Below are 21,916 nucleotides of genomic sequence, written 5' to 3' on the forward strand. Positions count from 1 at the left end.
ATGGAATATATTCTCATGTGATAGTCATGCTACTAATCCTTGGACTTGAGATACTAGGTCCTCTCGTATGAGGAATGATATACTTTGATTTCACCTCTAGGGTCTTGAAGGTGACCAGATGCTTAAATAGTGTGTTTTTGGATATGCCATGAAGCATACGAAGGTGAATGAGTGGTTAAGAAAGGATTCATCACCCTAAGTAATATGAAGGGATGTATCTCACTTGTTCTCAATTCTTAATTAACTTGTATAAAGTCTTTGGGCAAAGCATGATGAATTTGAGGAAAGTTAGCTTCATAAATTCATAAGGTTAGTCATGAATTATGAGAACTAATATAGAATATCATAAGTAGACACTGAGCCATGCTTTATGACATATCTAGAATATTTGATGAAAAAATCATATTGCACTATGAAGCTTATCAATGAAGGGCTTTGACAAATTTTTCAATTGACTCTATCATGATGTATTGCTAGATGCCGCTGATGATCTATAAATATAAATTAATTATGAAATTGATATTTGATTAAAATTTATATTTATTACTAATATTTTAGAAACTGAATAGGTGACACACATTAAGTGACATGATTGGGATTAAATAAAGATAATTAATTAAGTTAGACTTAATTAAAATAAATCAAATTAAAATAAAAAATTAATTAAGTTCACAAGGACTTAATTGAATAAAAATACAACTGTTGTATCAGGGGTTACAACTTAGTTTGGCTATATAAATATGTTATGTTAGCCAACTAAAATTCTAAGCCTTCAGCCACTTCTTAGCCATTTCATAAAAATAAGAAAAAAATAGTTTTCTTTGTCTTGCAGAAATAAAATTCGACAAGAACTTTTGGTCTTTTTGTTTTAGAAACAAAACTTGCTGGCATTAGTAAATCTTATCTTTGAGAAGTTCTTATTCGGTCACTGAGTGGATTATTGTTACAGGTTAAACATTTGGATGGTTGAAGATTTGACAAATCTAAAGGTCATGAAGCAAAGATTTGATTACAAGATTTCAGACTAATTTGTTCTCTTTTCGGGTTACTTGCTTTCTCACAAGCATTTTTTGATTTAATTGGTTCTTAATTACGATATATAGAGTAAGGTATGTAACTCTTAAACTTATGAATGTTCCTTATTAATTTGAAAAATTACATGAAAAATAGAAACATTGATCTTATACAATTCGGTTATTTCTCTGATTAAATGATAGTTTATTTTTCTACTGCGTTATGCTTTTAATTTCTTGATTATTTTCTTGTTTAAGCATGAGGTCGAATCTTAGTAAAATGCTTATGAAAGTCATTGAAAAAATTGAAGAGAAAATTGATGAGTGTTGAAAAAGCTGGAAGTAAACGAAAGAAACAAAATTGGGGAACAAGTATTTACATGAACCAATAGTGCTTGAAGGTCTGAGGGACCTACACCACTTCCATCAACGAGACTTGTCAGCTAGAATTGCTAAGGCCTTGAGAAGCCTCAAACAATTCATATGTCCCTTATGTTTACTGGGGGTAAAAATCTTGACATAATGGTAACAGAAATAATTCAGTTGACATTGAAAGAGTAAGGTTGATTTTGGGTTTTGGAAATTGCGTGATAGGGGATGTTATGGTTAGAACTTGTGGATTAGCGTTGTTGTGGAAAAAAGAAGTTAAAGTGGGAGTCCAATCTTATTTAAAAAATCACATTGATGTTGAAATATCAATGAGAAACAATAGTTAACGGGGTTTTATGGAGCTCTAATGGTGAACGATAAACAAAATAATTAGGATCTTTTTATTTTCTTAAGCTCAAAATCCTAACTGTTGTGGTTATATAAGGGTGATTTCAATGAGATTTTCTTTGTGAACAAGGAGGATAGGGGTGCTGAAAGAAGTGAAGTTTGGATGCAGGAATTTAGAGACACATCTAATTCTTGTGGATTGAGAGATTTAGGCTTTTAAGGGCCTAAATACACATAGTGAAACAATAGAGAGGAAGAAGATTTTATCAGATGTCATCTAGATAGTTCTGTAGCTTGTTGTTTTTGGTTGGTAAAGTTTCCAAAAGAAGATTTTATCAGATGTCATCTAGATAGTTCTGTAGGTTGTTGCTTTTGGTTGGTAAAGTTTCCAAGAGTTTGTGCCTTTATTAAGGTAACAATAGCATTGGACTACTTGGCATTGTATGTTGATATATTTTTTCATAAGAGGGTCAACTAGCACTAAAGGTTTCACTTCGAAAAGGCATGATTGAAGGATGAAAATTGTGTTAAAGTCATAATTGAGGAATTAGCGAACAATGAAATGCTTTCATGGGATTTTGTTAACATGTTAACTTAGGTTAAAATGAAATTCATGACTATTAAATCAAACCCACAGAAGGAAATTCAATTGAATATCAAGAGGAAACGAGATGATCTTCAAAAAGACTATGAGTCTAGGAATGGACACCAACATATTAAAATGATTTAAGGGGAATTTAATGAGTTGATGAAAATCGAAGAAATATGTGGAAGCAATGATCTAGGGTTGATTGTTAAAGAGGAGGACAAAAACACAATCCTTTCATGGTAAAGTATCCAAAAAGAAATGGAAAAATACTATTTGGATTTTAAAAAAAGATAATGAGGAGTGGACGGATCCACCAGGTGATATATTTACTGAAATTAATGGCTATTTTACATGTTTGTTTTCTTTTTCAGGTGTTTCATAGCTAGAGGAGAATTCAATGGGAGTATAATAGAAAGTGAATGAAAAGATGAATGATATGTTAAATACAGAAATTACTTTGGAAGAAGTCAAAGTTGCTTTGTTTTAGATGCATCCTACTAAGTTTCTAGGGCCAGTTGGGTTACCAACGATATTCTACCAAAAGTACTAGAGAAAATTAAGAAGTTCTATACACAAATTTGTGGTTGATTTTTTTGAAGGCAGAACAATCTCTCCAAAGATCAATAATACAAATATTGTCCTTATTTCAAAAGTAAATCAACTTGAGTAAGTCAGTTAGTGTAGACCTATTAGTTTATGTAATGTAGGTTACAAAATGACCTCCAACATATTAACTAATAGGTTAAAACTGGTATTACTTGATATAGTCTTTGCAAATAAAAGCACCTTTGTTTGAAAAAGGCTTATTTTCAAATGTCATTGTGGCACATGAAGTCATCCATTACATGCATAATAAAAAATAGAGCTAAGATGGAAACTTCGCCCTTACATTAGACATGAGCAAAGCCTATGATAGAGTTGAGTGGCTTTTTATTCAAGAGATTTTGGAAAATTTAGGTTTCAGAGGTAGGTTTGTGGAAATGATCATAAAATGCATTTCATTAGTTTCATACTCTATTCTGATTAATGTTGTTTTAGATAAATCTTTTATACTAGCTAGAAGGTTACGCTAAGGTGACCTTCTTTCTCCATTTTTGTTTTTGATAGTTTCAGAGGCTTTAATTGATTTATTGAATATGGCTGTATATAGAAAGAATATAACAAGGGTGAAAAGTGGTACAAAGGGCCCTAAAATTACACATTTATTTTTTACAAATGACGGCATGATCTTTGGAAGAGCTAGGAGACGAAAGGTTGCCATTAAAAGAGAAATTATGGAGATGTATAAATGAGCCTTAGGACAAAAAATAAATTTGAATAAGTCAGCATTGATGTTCAGTAACAATACAAGTGAGATTGTTATCCAAAAAGTTTGCCAAACAATGGGAATTAATCAAGATAGATGGGGTGGTAAATATTTGGGTATGCCTTTGATAGGATTTGGTCGAAGAAACAAATCTTTAATTATGTAAAGGAGAGGATTTGAAAATGATGACTAATTGGAAAATAAGTTATTCTCTGCTGCAGGTAAAGAAGTCCTTATTAAATTGGTGGCCTAATCCATTCTTACATATGTGATGAGCTACTTCAAATTGCCAGACTAGTTATGTAAAGAAATTGACTCTGCCATTGCTCAATTTTGATAGAGTGGAGATGGAAAATGATAACAAATACACTAGAAGAACTAGAAAAGCATGTGTTCGTCAAAATTTTCTAGAGGAATGGTTTTCAAGGACACAAGGAATTTCAATCTTGCAATGTTGGCAAAGCAAGCTTGGAGATTGTAAATGCAAAAACCTACTTTGGTGTACAATGTGCTCAAAGAAAGATACTTCTCGAATTCTGAATTTGTAAATGCCCTAGTTGATGCAAACCAAAGTTATATATGACGTAAAATAAGAAAAAGTCAAACAGCTATCCAGAAAAGACTAATATGGAAGATAAGAGATGGCTCTGAAATATTAGTGAAAAATGATTATTGCATACTATATGGAATACGGAGATTTGTCTTAGCATGTAGTACTATAGTTATAGATGGAACAAACTCATCTTACAGCCTTATGCCAATGTGAAAAAAACTATGTTCCCTGTAAATAGGGTTCTTGTGATAAGAAAAGGAAGCGTTGCAAACAAGTAAGGGATGTATTGGAGGTGACGGAGAGGAAGATTGGAGCAATTTCTGAAGCACTAAATGTTGTGGCAGGTGGAAGAGAATAAAAAAAGAATAAGTATTCTGAGTGAGAATAGGCTAAGGAGAAAAGATTTGAGTGAGAGTTCAGTAGTTCTGAAAGTCCCTTTTTTGAGTTGTGAAGGCTCTATATATCTAGTGTCAAAAAAAATAGTTACAAGAAAAGGTTTTAATACACGTAATGAATGATATCATTAAGGAGAGTTTTAATGTTAGGTAACCGTTACTAAGAGCTAATGTTGAGTAACAGTTAAAAACTTATTATGTGACCATTGAAGTAATTATGTTTAATAAAATTTGTTCTCGAGTAGGAGTTAATAAAGAAATGCTATACGTGAACAGGTACAAGAGAGGAAGCTGTACATGAACAGGTATAAGAAAAAAGGCTGTACGTGAACAAGTATAAGAGAATAAGGAAAAAACAGAAAACACTTGTACTTCAGGAAAAATTAAGAGAGACCTCTTAACTACCTCCATATCTAAGACATCAAGCCAAACTCTCTAGAACATCTTAATACGAAAGTATCCTATGAATCTTGTCACCTATTCCGGATTACTTTCACTATCATCTATGTGAAATTGTTATTTTGTACAACATAGTTGTTCTACTTGTATTAAATGTTCCACATGGAGTAATGCTCCACTTATTCTAGTTGTTTTGCGTGAAGTAGTGTTTGATTTATAATGGTTGTTCTCATTATTCTTTATATAATGTTACGCGATAAAATGAATTTTTAAAGAATAAATATTAAGCAAAATCGACTATCAACAATCCTTTTCCATTCCTCATAAAATCCTTCTATTTGCTTGGAAAGCCTTTAAAGGAATTTTACCAACTTGTGATGCTTCAATTAGAAGACATATTAATATGGAAAACCTATGTAGTTTCTGTGGTGAGACTGATGAGATAGATTTACCCTGCCTTTGTAATTGTCACTATGCACGAGTTGTCTGGCTATTATCGAAATGGGGGTTTATATATCTTGGCCAACATTTTCTATCTCTGTTTGACTGGTGGTCTTTGTTATGCTTACAAATAAGTAGAAAAGACCTAGAAGAAATTATTTGTGTGCCTTGGGCATTGTGGAAAGCACATAATTAATTATTTTTTAAAGTCAGAAGCTAGTGCCTATTAAAGTTATGGGGTCACAAGCTAAATATGATTAAGTTGTATAGATAAGAAAAAAAACTATTTTTAGTTTTCCAAGTCAAGTACTAGATCAAGTGGTATCATGGAGATGTCCAAGTGGAATAAAGATTAATACTGATGTTATGATTTTTGACAAAGCTAAAAATAAAATGCTGGCAACAAGTTTTGTTGTGCGAGATACTACTAGTGACCTGATATTTGCAGGAGGTAAACAATTCCAACATAACTTAGATGTCATTGAAGTTGAGTTGAGGGATCTTAAATGGGCTTTATTGAAATGTTATGAAGAACAAATAATAATCAATGAGATATAGGTTGAAAACCAAATATTAGTTGGATGGATAAAAGGCAAAAATTTCAAAGGAGCTGTAAGGCACTTGGTAGAAGATTGTGTGTTGATGATGGACAAAACATGATGTGGATCCATTAATTTTACTTCAAGGGATAACAATTCTGTGGCTTACTCAATTGCAAATTGGATGAAGGATTTGAATGCAGAACAAATGTTTTGAAAGGATACTTCTTTAATGCCAAGCTTAATCCAAAATGCTCTACTTAGAGATGCATTGACACTTTTTTGATTTATTAGAATTAAATAAAGGATGAGAATTGTTGTTTCATTATAGATTGGGTACACTTTTTCCTCATCCATAGTTTTTTCCCAAGTGGTTTTTCCATGTAAAGGTTTTTTAATAAGACCTAATGTTTATGAACTAGCATGTGATGAAGGTGGGATGTACAAAGAGTGTTTTATTAGTTATTGTTCCTATTCATATTGTCATTGATTTTTTATTTAATGGAATGAGATACCCATTTTATTTTCAAAAAAAAAATGTAATTCGGCTAAACTAACTCACTCTAGTCAATGTTTAACTATACACTACACTAATTATGGTAAAGGATAAATTACAACAACAAATTTACATTTATCACTCTCCCTCAAGATGAGTGTTTTGAATATTTATAAGACTCATCTTGCATAAAAGTGAATGAAATGGCCTCCATTGTAATCCTTTTATAGAAAAGTCAACTAGCTGTAATTTTGTTGAGACATAACAAGGCTCGATAACTCTTTCAACCACCTTATCTTGACTGAAATGGCAATCAATTTCTATGTGCCTTGGCATTCATGGAAGATGGAATTTTTACAAACAAGAAGAGCAGATTGATTATCACAAAATAATTTCATTACACCCAAATGCTCCACGTTAAAATCCTTAAGCAGATATAGTAGCCATATCACTTCACAACAAACTGCTGCCATTGCTAGATATTTAGCCTCAGTTAAACTTCTTGCTACTACACTTTGTTAGTTCTAGCTAATCAATGACTGCTCAAGTAACAAGCCATAATCAGTCATAGGCCTCCTAGTATCCAGGCATCCAACCCAATAACTATCACTATATGTTTGTAAACACAAATTAGAATCAACAAAGAACAAAATACCTTAACCAAGTGCTTTTTTAAGTTATCTCAAAACTTGAAATGTTGCTTATAAATGATTCCACTAGGCTTGTCCATATATTGAGAAAGTACATGAACAACAAAAGATATATCCAATCTAGTAAATGTGAGATATAATTGCTTTTTTACTAGTTGTCTATAAAAAGTGCTTTCTTTTAACTGTTTTCCTTTTGCTGCCTTAAACATTTTATGATGATAATCAATAGATGTTGAAGTTGGTTTTGCACCTAATAACCCATATTCCTCCAAAGTATACTTTTTTTGACAAAAAAAAAACTATTTGGTGATCTTGCAACCTCCAACTTGAGAAAGTTTTTCAGTTTCCTTAAGTTTTGAGTTTGAAATTTGAAATTAGGTAATTTTTAACTTCATTACAAAGATCCATGGAAGTATTACCAATGACGATATCATCCACAAAGACTAACAAGGCAATAAACCCTCCATCATGCATCACTTAGTGAACAAAAAACAATCAACCTTTAGATTGTTTAAACCCATAGGCCACAAAACAACTAGTAAACTTATAGTTCCATTCTTTTAACTCTTGTTTAAGACCATACAATGACTTGTGCAATTTACACACCATTTGAACACTAGCAGAACACTTCCTCCCATCTTGATAACCTTGTGGCAGCTCTATAAAAATAGTTTGATCCAAATCACTATTCAAGAAAACATTATTAATATTGAGTTGAGTAACAAACCAACATTTAGTAGCCACTAAAGCTAAGAAAAATCTCACAGTTGTGTGTTTTTCTACAAGACTAAATGTCTCTTGATAATCAATTCCACCTTTTTGGTTATAATAACCTTTGGGAACTAATTAAGCCTTATACCTATAAACGCTACCATTAGCATTCAACTTAACTTTGTAGACCCATTTACATCCAATTGCATGACAATTAGCAAGTCAAGGCATCATAGTTCAAGTCTTATTAGCCTCTAAAGCATCTAATTCACATTTCGTAACCTTTCTGCATTGAGTATGTTTTATAACTTGATAGCAATAGGTTGGTTCAAGAATATGAGATAAAAAAGTTGTAAAAACTTTGTTTTTATAAGAAAACTGATCACTAGACAAAAATTGAGTGATGGGATGTTTGATGACAAGGTTGGTTTTCTAAAAGAAAAGGTAGAATGATAGGCTTCAAGATATTTGTGTGGTTTTTTTGTCTGGTGCATTTTCTAAGCTGTACGGTATATGAAGAATCAATAGATGAGATAGAAGAATATGCAATTTCATTAGAATTCAAAAATGGCAAGTTAGTATGTGCAGGAGTGTCATTGGAAGAAATAATAACATCTGTAAAATTGCTATTTGAAGTTTTGAAATAAGGCTAGAAATAGATTGATGGCAATAGGTTAATTCAAGAATATGAGATTAAAAAGTTGTAAAAATTACGTTTTCAAGAAAGTTGGTCACTAGACAAAAATTTGGTAACAGGATGTTTGGTGATAAGGTTTGTTTTTTGAAGGAAAGGTATAATGATAGGCTTCAAGATATTTAGGTGGTTTTTCTATCTAATGCTTTTTCTAGGCTATGAGGTATATGAAGAATCAGTAAATGGGGATAGAAGAATGTGTAATTTCATGACAATTCAAATATGGCAAGTTAATATATGTACGGGTATTATTAGAAGAAATAATAATATCTGCAGAAATGCTATAAACAAGTTCTGAAATAAAGCTAGAAATAGCTCAATGGTAGTAGGTTAGTTTAGGAATATGAGATAAAGAAGCTATAAATACTTTGTGTTTATAAGAAAGTTAGTCACTTGATAGAAATTGAGTAATGGTATGTTTAGTGACAAGGTTGGTTTTTTGAAAAAAAGGTACAATGATAGGCTTTAAGATATTTGGGTGGTTTGTTCTATTTAGTGCTTTTTCTAGGTCGTAAGGCATATGAAGAATCAATAGATAGGACAGAAGAATGTGTAATTTTATGAATATTCAAATATGGCAAGTTAGTATTTGCAAGGGTATTATTGGAAGAAATAATATCATCTACATAAATGCTATTAACAAGTTTTGAGATAGGGCTAAAAACAAGTTTAGAATCAACAATAATAATAGAATGATGTTGGGCATCAACAAAATCAGAATTCAAAGAATCAGTATGTGTGTGTGGTTGAGCAACATCAATAGATACATGTTCAAAATCAAATGGGATATGAACATGTGGAAAATGACAAGAATTATCAAAATTAGAAACATTTTCTTTAATTTGAGAAGGGAAAACATGCTCATGAAAAATGACATTTTTAGAAACAAAAACAATATGTTTAACAAGATCACAAAGCTTGTAACCTTTAATTCTCAAAAGATAACATTTAAAAAATACATTTTTGTGCTCTAGGTTTAAATTTTTTCCTATTATGATGTTAGGTAAAGAAGCTTGTGAAATATACCTAAAAGGGGGCGGGGGGGGGGGTGTGGTTTGAATTGGGTTTTCAAATTAAAACTTTCTCCTTTCCCTCAAGAATAGATAAAGCATAAAACTTCAAGCACAAATCAAGAAGATAAAAGCATTCAAAGTTAATCACAACAAATGAAAGGAGAAAGGAAGAGAAAAAAACACTTAGGCACAATTTTTATAAAGGTTCGACCTTGATGATGCCTACGTCCTTTCTCTTGGTATCACAAGGAGTTTGAATCCATTAAATGCTGCTTTCTTAACTAGGTTAAGGCATAAAATTTACAATCATTTCCTTTTCAACGTTAAAGCATAACTTATCACAAATCACTACCTTTTCACATGTTAAAGCACAACCTTTCCTTTTGCAGTTGAGGTATAACCAAGCTTACTTTTCAAGGCTCAAGTGTAAGATATATACCTTTTCAATGAGGTATAACCTTTACAAAATTAGATCACAAGATGTAGTGCCTCTAGCTAGGCTAATCAAAGATTTTGAGTACAAGAAAATGAAGCAAGGATAAACAAAATTAAGCTTTCAGTTAATGCTCTGTTTTTAAGAAGATTTGTAGACTGAGAGATATGATCTTGAGAAATAAGGGTTTTCTCTCTTCTTGAAATGAAGTACACTTTCCTTTTCTTTTCTTGGTTCTCTCTTTTGTTTGAAATGGAGCTTTTGGAGATATATATAGCGTTTCACGAAATTTGGCCATTAGAGCAAAAGGGGAATTCAAAAATTCAAACCATAAGGGCCACGTGAGTTAAATCTATCAATCCTCATGAATCAAACATTACCTAACGAAAAGTCAATTCTTAATGCTTTAGCTTTAGGCCTGATGCTCTTTGTTGTTTAGGAATCGAACATTCGTCCATTTGGAAGTCGATTTTTTTTGTCCTGCTTAAAAATTAAGACATTTTATTTCACAGGAATCAGTCATTCGATTTCTAAGAAGTTGATTCTTCATGGCATTTAAGTGTTGTTTAGAAATTTCAAACTTTAGTTTTCTTGCTCAAATTTTCCCTTTAACTTCTTTAACAAATTTCCCTATCTCCTTTGGCTTCTTCAACACGTTTCCAACATTTCTTCACTTTGCCTTAAGGAATAGATCATTGGAGACTTGAGAAGTTGATTCTTGTCATCTAGTGCTTCTTTCTTATTCTTTTGCCTTCACAGGAATTGACCTTTTGCTTTTTGAGTGCTTGATTCTTCTAGTTTAGTAGCTTTTTATTTATGAGAATTGATGGTCCACTCTTTGATAAGTTGATTCCTTCCTGTTACAAATAAGAAATATGACTTTCTATCTTTCACAGCTTTACACTTCACTTTTATAAGTTGATTCTTCTTTGTTGAAACTTGTTTCTAAAGCATTTAGGTAATTTTATCTTTCACAAAAAACTTTAAAAACTCTCTAAGGAAATTTCTTTCAATTCAAGGATTTTTATTTTAGGCTCACAAACATATTTAAATCATTGAATTTTGTGATTTCAAAACTAAAGCCAATTTTAAAGGTAACATATGAGATAAAGTTGATGCAAAACATAATGAATCGAAGATCTAAAGATGAGAATATGATGGTTTTTTTTATATAATATCTCAAAAGGTGTAGCATGTTGTAAAATAGCTATTGGAATTTTGTTTATGATATGAGCAGCAACTAAAATAGCATCACCCAAAAATTTTGAAGGAAGAGATGCTTGAAACAAGAGTGGTTAGGCTACACCTATTAGATGCTGATTATATTTTTTTTCAACAATGTTGTTTTGTTGGGGGTCAACACAAGAAAGTTGGTGAACAATGCCTTCAGATGCAAAAAAAAAAAAAATCATTGAGATGAAATTCAAAAGCATTATTAGACGTTATGTGCTTAAAGGAAACATTAAATTTATTTAAAACCATGTTATAGAATGCAGGGAAAATAGTAGTAACTTCTAATTTATGTTTCATTAAAAATATCCATGCAAATCTTGTAAATTCATCCATAACAATAAGAACATAACGATGTCTAGAAACTGTAAAAACTTCATATGGCCATAAATTATCAACATTTATAAACTCAAAAGCAAAAGTAACAATAGGTACATGAATAGGAAATGGAAGCCTGTTTCTATTTTGCTAGTGGAAAAATCTCACATAGAAAGCTATTTGTACATGAAACATTAGGGAAAATTTGATGAATGTGGTTTATTTTGTTGGGTGGAATGTGCCTTAATCTAAAATGCCACAAATCTAACTTATTTGAAAAATGTGTACAAGTATTTATAGAAGGAAAAACAGTTTGGCTATCATTTTGAAATTGTTGAAGCAATTGTGTATCCAACTCCTTATTTAAGAAAGATAAGCCATCTCACACTTTAGCACCCCCAATCACTTTCCAAGAAATTGGTCTTATATTATGCAATATGAGTAAGTAAATGTTAAATATCGTTTTTGACTTTTAGCTAAGTTATGAACAGAAATAAGAATGAAAATAAAATTAGATACACTCAAAATAGTTTTCAAAACCAAATTCCCTATCTTAATATTGCTTATATGTGAGAGTAAAATATTTGTCTTATTAGGTAATTGAACAAACATATTCTGAACTTCTCTATATGCTGTAAAACAATTAAAATTACTAGTTATATGATCAGTAGCACTAGTGTCAAGTATCCAAGCTCCATTATTCAACATTGAACATGCTAGAATTTGTAAATTGTTAACATAAGCAAATGAACTCATATTATGATTGGCAAAGACAAAAAGACTAGCATACTTACCTACTAGAGTTGAATTCACCGTTGCAACTTTGTTTGGTTGAGTTAAAGCTGTTGAAGTGTACATAAAAAGCTAACCATATTCATATGCTGGTTAGTTTGTAATATAACAAGCAAAGGGTAAAAATGTAATGCAACTAAACTAACCAACTATAGTTAGTGTTTAACTATGCATTACATTAACTATGGTAAAGGATAAATTACAACAATAAATTTACAATTATCACCATAAGGATGTCTTTGTATATGAGAGGATTACATGTGAAACTAGTTGTTGTGTCTATTTTGACGAGGAGGTAACATTGCTACATGTTCTCTTTGAATGCCATTAGAGTTGAAGCTTATAAGAGTTTATGTGTCTAAGTATAAATGTGTTATCATTTGCATTTTTTTTTTCTATTCGAGTGATTTGTTGAAATTTTGAAGATGATACAAGGTGGAGATTTATAAGATTGCATGGTCATAGTTGTAGGTCAAGCTAAGGCATTTATAAAATGTTTTGCTTTTATTTATTATTTTATCATATGAAAGCATTTTGTATTCTTATTGCCTTCAAAGAACCATTTCATTCTTGATTTATGATGTCAAGCCCTTTTTTCAACTTTGTATAAATCCCAAAGCTCTGCTTTCTTACTTAACATCAAATTCCTTTTATCATCATCAATCTTTTCAGCTACGGGTTTTTCGTCATGTTGTAAATTTCCTTTTCCAATTGTTGTATATGTCTTTGATCTCTATCAAAAGTCCTTTTTTGCCAACTCTTAAACAATGGTTACATTTTCTTTAATCTATACGATAGTCCTTTGTACTTGGAATCTTTTGTCACCTTCCATGCCCTTGTGAACATCCCTTGAAAGCTCTTTTCCTTAAGCCAATTTGAAAAACTTGAATGGTCTTGAGCCCTAATTGACGTCTACATCTTCCAACATAATAGGATTATGATTCGATAATGACGAATGTAAGCATCTCTGGACTGCGATTGGATTTCTAATAATTCCACTACCACCGAAAAATATATCCAATTTGCTAATAGATGGTTCACTTCTATTGCTGCACCATGAAATTTTCCTCTTACCGTAGGCAAATCCATTAATTCTATAATGTTAATAAAATCATTAAACCAATCCATTGCTCTATGGTTGTTATAGCTTGCAATCTTTTCATCAAGACACCTCACAACATTAAAACCCCCTTCAAGAATCCAAGGAAATGAGTTATTGTTAATAATTCTATTTAATTCCTCTCAAAGAGTCTGGCTGTCAACATCCACATTAAGAGCATAAACGTTTCATTTTTCATTTTTCAACAAAACTAATAAGCAAAATGTAAGACTGTGATTGAATGCATGATTCCATTTTTTTTTTTTAAAAAAAAGGGCTTATTCCCTATAGTGATCAACCCTTTGATGCTGCATCCTATCTTAGATGACTACCAAGCACTTTCGCATTCCACCATAACCCCTATAAAATTTTTCCTCAACCTTTTGCAATTTAGTTTATTGTACTAAAACACAATTTGGTTTTACTCTACTGATTAATGTTTCTAGCCACCTATTTTTCTCCTTTCTCTCTATTGCTCACACATTCGAAGTTAAGAGTTTCATTGAGTCAAGAAACTTACCCCTATGGCAACCGACAACAAATTTCAATGTTGTATTTCTGCTTTATCCCTTTCCTCTAATTTCCTAGATGTCTCCACCATCATCATCTTGTTATCCTTGAACAGCAAGAACAAATGTTGTTTTAGTTCTCAAGTAACTTTTGCCTCCCATAATATTGCAAAGTTCATATCTTAATTTCATCATCAAATTCTAACTTCATCCCTGAGCTATTATGGTTGTTTGTCTTTCCCTAAATAACCTCAATTATTTCATTCATAAGATTCCTTTTTCCAAGTGTCGAAGAAATCCTCTTGTTTCTCAATTTGCTGGTTATTTTCTTCCTTAGTCTCCCATATTTCCTTTCTATTACTATTTTCCTCCTCCCTTTTATATATTTTAATCATATCATGCTTACTCATATCAGCCCTTATTCCATCAACCTCAAGTTGAAGTTTGTCCATAATCCTATCAAGTTTCACCCATTGACGATGTCTTCCATATTCTGCCCATGGTACATTTCTACTTAACAAAAAGCTCGATCCACAGCCTCCAAAATCTCTATAATGGTTGGAACTAGGGTTAACCTTTACACCTAAGCCCAACCCACTTTGAAACAATTAAGGGAAAAGTAGTAGGCGTATCCTTGGATGACATATGCTAACTAGACTGCTTTATCCCGGCACTTTTCGGCCTTTCCGCCTTTTTGTATTTCTTCTTACAACATAAAGCCAATTGCCAAACAAATTGAAAGGGACTCTGCTCTGAGCAAAAATTGGACATCATTGTCCAGCTTTACCATGTGACTTCTCCGACACAGCCTAGTTTCCATTGACTTGCCATTAGAAGTTTGAAACAACTTTTCCTTTGGAGCACCACCTTCCATGTCTCGGTATTGCTCATTGCACCACTGTTCTCCACCACCATGGGTTAAGCTAACTCATCTAATTTTTCTTCACAGCTCTACCTTGGGATAAGATAATTTTCTCTTCATCATCCAAATTAAAAATGGAAAATCCTAGCTTGAAGGAGATGCCATTCACTAATACCTTTACAGCCATATGAATCTGCATTTTGTTTTCCACCTCAGCCAGAATTATTGCAAGGTCAAAACACAACAGCTCCTTCATTTACTTGTCCATTCTTACAAATATTCCCTAACTATTGCCCAAAATTTTGAGAAAAAAACTCATGCCATAGGTTTAATAGCACATTTTAAATCATCATCCACAGCCTCTTAGCTCTTCTTGCAAAAATTTTGAAACAAGGATACAGTTCTTCAAACCAACACTCAAATATTTCTTTGTGATTCCTGAGCAGATCCTCTATTTCTCCTTTGTCTCAAATAACTAAAACTACATGCAAACTTTCAACTGACCTAATGTATGCATAAATTCCCTCTTTCAAAGGAACACTTTAAACTTGTTCAAAGTATATGCGAGATTGTAACTTACCACTACTGTTTTTTGCAAGCCATTCCATCTCTTCATGTGGTAAAGGGATGTGAAAGCTAACAGTTTTATGTTTTCTATACTATTTAGTCCCGCAGCCCTTAAACCAACATCACTTCCATGTTTACTCTCTATGTTAACGATCCTTTAGAGCACTTATTTCCAACCTTAAGCTGAAATGCCTCTCCTACATCCACCCCTACATTTGCTTGATGATATTGCCTCCTAATCAGGGCCTCGCTATATGATTTGTATTTCACTATTGCATCCCTACATTAATTGCTTGGCTTGTAAATGCCTGGATTGTTGTTTAGCCTCCTCCTACTTTCACTTAAGGAATTTATTAACCCATGCAAAGCTAGCCTTTTTTACGTTGGTGTGTCTTCCAACGATGATTCTATTGTCTTTTGAATTATTGTGCGATTCATTTCACTCTTTTCTTTGAACCTTATGAATGTAAAGGTTGAATTCCTTTCTCTCCTTCATCCCATCTAGTTTTGGATGTAGACATTCATAACTCTGCCATAGAGATAAAATACATCTTGCAATACCTTTTTAGGACACCCTAAAGCATAAATTGTCTACAAACACCATATATAATTTGGACTTTAAATCCTCTTTACCTTCTATTTGCTTACTCTTCTGAGGTGGAAGCCATACCTACCTTGTTGAGGTCTACAATCGTCTCTGCCTTCAATTTTCTTTCTCTTCTGAATCGGAAACCATACCCTAATTTTCTTAGTTCTCCACATTCTTTGTCTTTAAGGAAGGAAGATAATGTTAACTTCCACAATTTACTTTCTATACATCATTGTAGGATGAAATCCATGATAGTTTTATTGTGGGGAAGTCTAGTAAAAATCGATGGCCTATTGCTTGAAGATATGGAAGAATTAAAACCAATTGTCACATTATGAAATGTTAGAGGAAATGTGTATCAAGGTACTTAATCTATTTCTAACAACTATATGATTTTGACTTAATATTTTAAAGTTTTCCTCTTTTTGATAATATTTCTCTTCATTCATTTATATTTATTATCTTAAAATAAATTATTTTAATAATCATGTTACTTCATCTTGCAGATGTCATCCTTGTAGTTCATCTTTCGATTAAAAAAGCAATGCAATTTAAGAAATTGGTAAAATTTATATATTGTCTTCAAATTAATGCATTTTGATCAATTACTTATTTTATAATTATAAACTTTTATTTGATACTAGCTAATCAAAATATTCATTTATTTATTAGACTTTCTGGTGGATAACAATGATTTTGGCCACCAGTTTGTCTAAATCAAGACTGAGTTAGGCCACCAGTTGGATATATAACAATGATTAATCAGTATGTTAACTTACATTGTTTAAAGCAAAGTGACCACATGATTTTGTACTTTGATCCTCTAAAGGAGTTGAGCTTGTCAATTAGTTTTACTTTGTCTACAAAAATGAAAGTAGCCAGAGTTTTTGAATGCATAAAAATGGTGGAGACTTGATTATTATCTTGATAAGATTATTTAACATTTATATATCTTTAGTAACACTAAATTCTCAATCATGATGTTAGAGTTAGACTGTAATATTCGAATTTCCTTAATGAGAATTACCGACGAAGGATGGGCCAATGGCTTTGTTGACATTAGTTGTAGGTGCAAATTCATTGGTGCCAAGCTATATCATTAATTAGAATTTATCACCAACACAAACACCAAATTCCTATTTACTATTTGAGAGAGGTAGCAATTTATTAATATTGACGGGTAATTTCTCAATAAAATTGATTTAATTTTAAATTAAATACTTTAGAATATATAATTAGAGTTAAGATATTATTATTGATAAATGAGATATTTTAATTGTTAAAATTTAAAAATCTTCAAATTAAAAAATTTTAAGTTTGAATCTGTTAAAAAAAATTATAATTTATACTCCTCTAATTTCTCAAATTTCCCCTCATTTTCTTCCCCTCAAATTTGTTTCTTGAAGATTAAATAATATGATTTAAAAAATGCAAATGTCCATGTGTTAAATGAATGAATAAGGCAAGTGGCCGGCATGCGTAAATAATTGAACATGACTTGTAATCAATGCCTTCCACCCCCATCATCATCCTTAGCTAGACAGCTGAGAATTGTCTATATCTGCCACTGATTTTATGGCTGTCATCTCACCTAGTATCCCAGTTTCTCAAAATTTTTTCTCCCGTGGTATCACATGCAAGTTCAATTTATATAATATCATTTAGACTCTTGAAACTTTTAACAATTGATCAGATGGCTCTTAACCCAAAACGAACATAATTTTGTCTTTTGCTCCCCTGTAAATGACTCGATCTAGATAGGCAACTTTGAGCTCTGGATTATCAATTCAATAGCTCAACATAAACGTCTACTAACGTAAAATTAGTAAGATTACTCTCGAAACAGTAAGTTTATATGAACAATGTTAAAAATTTCTTCCAACTGTGTCTGAAACAACAAAATTTGGTCTGGATTGATTAATTAATCATAAATACTAACTTTAGCATCTGTATTATGTAAAACATGTAATCTTTTTCGAATGATAACAACGGTATATTTGATTCCAAGTTTGCAAATTATCCTTCAGAGGACACATAACCATCAAACTCTAATTTGACGAAAGAATCTGAGCAAATGTTGAAAACTACTACTATATCAATCTAATCAATTCATTGGTTGGTAACTCACCAAGTCACCATCGAATGTTTACTTCATAACTAAGAACCTAAAACCATGAGAGCAAAACCTTTTGGCTAATTGATTCCGAACGAAGATCATAATAATCAATTAGCAAAAGCTACGGCTTCCAAGCTGTCAGTATCTGACTATATGAAATTAGAGCTGGAAAGTCCACGATTGGGAAGCTTCATTTAGCCATTCAACTGCATAATATAATAGTCATTTTTGTTTGTATGTATAATTCAAGTGGGGGGACCCTGAATTTGGACAATGAAGTTTCATTCAAAACTGCACCCTTCACCAAGTCAAAAGAGTTCATCCAGAAACCAAAGGTGTAGGACCAATTAAAAACAATTAGACTGTTCTGTATTCTAATTTGGATAAATATTTAATAAACTTTCTTATGTTTTGTTTTGGGTTTAATAAACACATCGACTCTCCCGTACTTTTCCTATAAATACCTTAGGACTCATCTGCTTTGTCTCATTGCAATCCAAAACATGGCCAAGATATCTTTCTTATTTGCATTGATAGTTGCTTTTGCAATTGCCATTGGCTCTGCAACAAAGGAGAAGGTAGGGATATATGAGCTCAAGAAAGGGGACTTGTCTGTGAAGTTCACCAACTGGGGTGCAACTATTGTCCAAGTTGTCCTCCCTGACAAATATGGTTTGTTTCTTGGTCCTTTTTCTTTCTTTCTTTTTGACAATTGTGATAAAGGATTAGCCTTGAGTTACACAAGGAGAATTAATTCTCTCAAGTGGGAAGTGTTAGACGTTATAACCATTGAACAGTGTCTTGATCTCTTTCAAGTTTCATCTTTTTGTTGATGGTTTATTTCAAGTTCAACATCGATCAGTTTCCATTTTCTTATATCTAGGTAAATATTTCTTTTTGATATTATATAATGGAGGATGTTCTTCTAATGCTATCTATTGGTCTTCGTGTTTCTGCTAATTTTCAGGCAAACTGGGTGATATTGCTCTGGGATATGATTCTGTCAAGGAGTATACGGTATGTATCTCCGTCACTTTATTTGCAGCCTTTTTCTGGTTTCTTGATATTTTGGCTTTTTGTATGCAAAATCACATTGTTTTTCTTGGAGAGATCCGCGTTGCTGTCTCCTTCTATATTTTAAACGCACATGGTAAAGTGGGTCCTGATTGCTCCTTCCAAGATTATTAATAATTTGAGAAGAGCTTACAGCTGGATTGCCCTAAAACCTGTTCATTGAATATATTTTTGCTTTTGAAGAATCTGGCAGAGTAAGGCCTTTATTTTGGTGTAAATATTCCTGCATTTCCATTTTGTTTGTTCATATTTGACTTTATTTTATTAAACGAAGAGACTGATCTACTGGTGATGAGTGACAAAGGCAGTCCTTTTATCCATTATACTACAATTTATATAATTTGTTTGGCTTGTTAACCTTTTCTCATCTAATTTTTACCTATTCCACCAGAGATTCTAACATGAACCTCCATCTCATAGAAAATCTCCAAAAAGCCACATCTGATTCAATTTATTATTGTAAATTCAACTTTGTAATCTATGTTTTTGGATTGTAGTCATTGTCTTTAAGAAGCTTACTGTAACACTGATTGCTCTAAATTCAATGCCATAGTAACACACTTTGATGGTGGGCAGATTTGATGATTCTGTACTGGCATTTATCCCCTGAAAACTTGGTAATCATTGATAGATTCTGTACATAACTACTAAGTTCAGGTTATAGTTTAATTTTAGGAAATCTAATAAATTAAATTGTGCTTTATATATAGTTTCATTTCATATTCTATATAATTCTAAACAAGATTCGTGTGAATTTATAAAGCTTAAAAGATAGTGGAGAACTATACAGCTGGAGGCCTAGATTTATGTGACAATCATAGAATATTCTTTTAATAATTCTCATTTTTCCCTTTTTTTTTTTCATTTTTGATGAGATATTAATTATTGTCATTGTTATAGTAGACTTGAAAAGTCAATCTTTTCCTTTGAAAATTAAATTGTTGACGATACATGGCTTGTATTGGTTGAAGGAGGATAAAACTTTGACCAGTCAATATGAAATCTTCTTTTTCTGCCTCCCTAAAATGTACTAATTTGACTAGTAGTTTTCATAGTTTTTTCGTGACTCTCTTACGGAATGGATAATTCCCTGGGGAAAGTTTTTATTAATATTAATTATCTTGAAGAAGGAATAATTTGAATTTGCTTTTCTTATACTTGTCTTCCGTATTTTTCTTTGAACAAAATAAAATTCTTTCCCTTATCATCTCCGGGTTACATTTTAGTATCAAAATAATTTATCAAACAAATTTATTTTGCTTATATTTTTACTTTTACGCATTATTCTGTCGTTATATTTCCATTAATTCTGCTCTTTTTTCATACAAAATTGGTAATTTCTGCAGAACGATACTTCCTACGTTGGTTCCATTGTCGGACGCGTTGCTAACCGAATTGCAGGCGCTCAATTTACTTTGAAAGGAGTCCATTACAAACTGATTCCTAATGAAGGCAATAACACGATTCATGGTAAGTTAATTCTTCATTTCCATCATGATTTGTCCTAATTCACTTAACAAATTAAATTAAATGATCCTAATGTTATATCCTTCTTTTATGATATTTATGTTGTAATTAAATGAACATTAGGTGGCCCCATTGGATTTAGTGATGTTGTCTGGAAAGTGGAGAAGTATAAGAAAGATGGTCATGCTCCTTCCATTGTCTTTGCCTATGACAGCTATGATGGTGAACAAGGTTAGTGCACTATTTGTGCCAATCCAGGCCTCGAAATTCGTCAATGAAAATATATAAGAGGGTGAAATTTTCTCCTGATATTTAATTTCTTATATATTTCACAGGATTTCCTGGTGCACTCAAAGTCACGGTGGCCTATACCCTTCTCCCTGGTAACAAGCTGACTGTGACAATGAAAGCCAAAGCTCTAAACAAGGCTACTCCAGTGAATCTCGCCCAACATACATACTGGAACCTTGGTAATCACAATAGTGGTGATATTTTATCTGAAGAAGTCCAGATTTTTGCTTCCCAGTACACGCCTCTTGATAGCCAGCTTATTCCCACTGGCGAATTTGCTTCTGTAAAGGGAACTCCATATGATTTCCTAAAGCCCCACACTGTTGGAAGCAGAATCAATAAACTTCCTAGTGGTTATGATATCAACTACGTGCTTGATGGTGCTCCTGGAAAGATTAAGAAAGTAGCTGTCGTGAAGGATAAGAAGTCTGGAAGAGTTATGGAGCTGTCGACAAATCAACCTGGTGTGCAATTCTATACTGCAAATTTCCTGAAAGATGTGAAGGGAAAAGGTGGATACGTCTATCAACCTCACGGAGCTTTATGTTTAGAGACTCAAGGCTTCCCTGACTCTGTGAATCATCCTAACTTCCCTTCAACTATTATTTATCCTGGAAAGGAATACGAGCATATTATGCTGTTCAAGTTTTCGATTTCATCGTAGAGAAACCTGGGGTTTGAAACATTTCCACGACAGCTAAAATGTTTGGTTTAGTCCTTTAATGATCTTGTTGTAACCTCATAAAAACTTGGAACAATAATGTATCCCTGATTTTAATTGTTTCTGCTCAGAAATGGGAAAAAACTTGTTTAGTGCAAGTAATTTTTGTTGTGTTTTGGGAGAAAGAGAGCAAATGATAACACAACCTCTGTGTTATATCTCTTAAACAGAGATGAACGAAGAGAGAAGACCACACTAGATTCATTCATATTCAACATATATATACACAGCTTCATTAACACATATTATCAATAGTTATAACACTTGTTAATACATGAGAAACAAGTGTAAAACATGATTATCATAGTAACATGCATAGCTCGACGTAGAAG

The 21,916-nt window shown here is 32.3% G+C and overlaps 1 protein-coding gene across 1 annotated transcript; it reads left to right on the forward strand.

Annotated features, from left to right (window-relative positions):
• The first annotated feature begins 18,469 nt into the window (after positions 1-18,469).
• LOC110426777 (uncharacterized) lies at positions 18,470-21,682 on the forward strand. Its single transcript, XM_021442082.2, has 5 exons — positions 18,470-18,703; positions 18,999-19,048; positions 20,452-20,575; positions 20,696-20,803; positions 20,908-21,682. The coding sequence occupies exons 1-5, from the start codon at positions 18,535-18,537 to the stop codon at positions 21,525-21,527; spliced, it is 1,071 nt and encodes a 356-aa protein (XP_021297757.1). The 5' UTR covers positions 18,470-18,534; the 3' UTR covers positions 21,528-21,682.
• The last annotated feature ends 234 nt before the right edge of the window (positions 21,683-21,916 follow it).

The sequence above is a fragment of the Theobroma umbraticum genome, unplaced genomic scaffold (genome assembly GCF_002168275.2).
Source record: "Theobroma umbraticum cultivar Fairchild unplaced genomic scaffold, ASM216827v3 scaffold_12.0, whole genome shotgun sequence".
Lineage (NCBI taxonomy): Eukaryota > Viridiplantae > Streptophyta > Magnoliopsida > Malvales > Malvaceae > Theobroma > Theobroma umbraticum.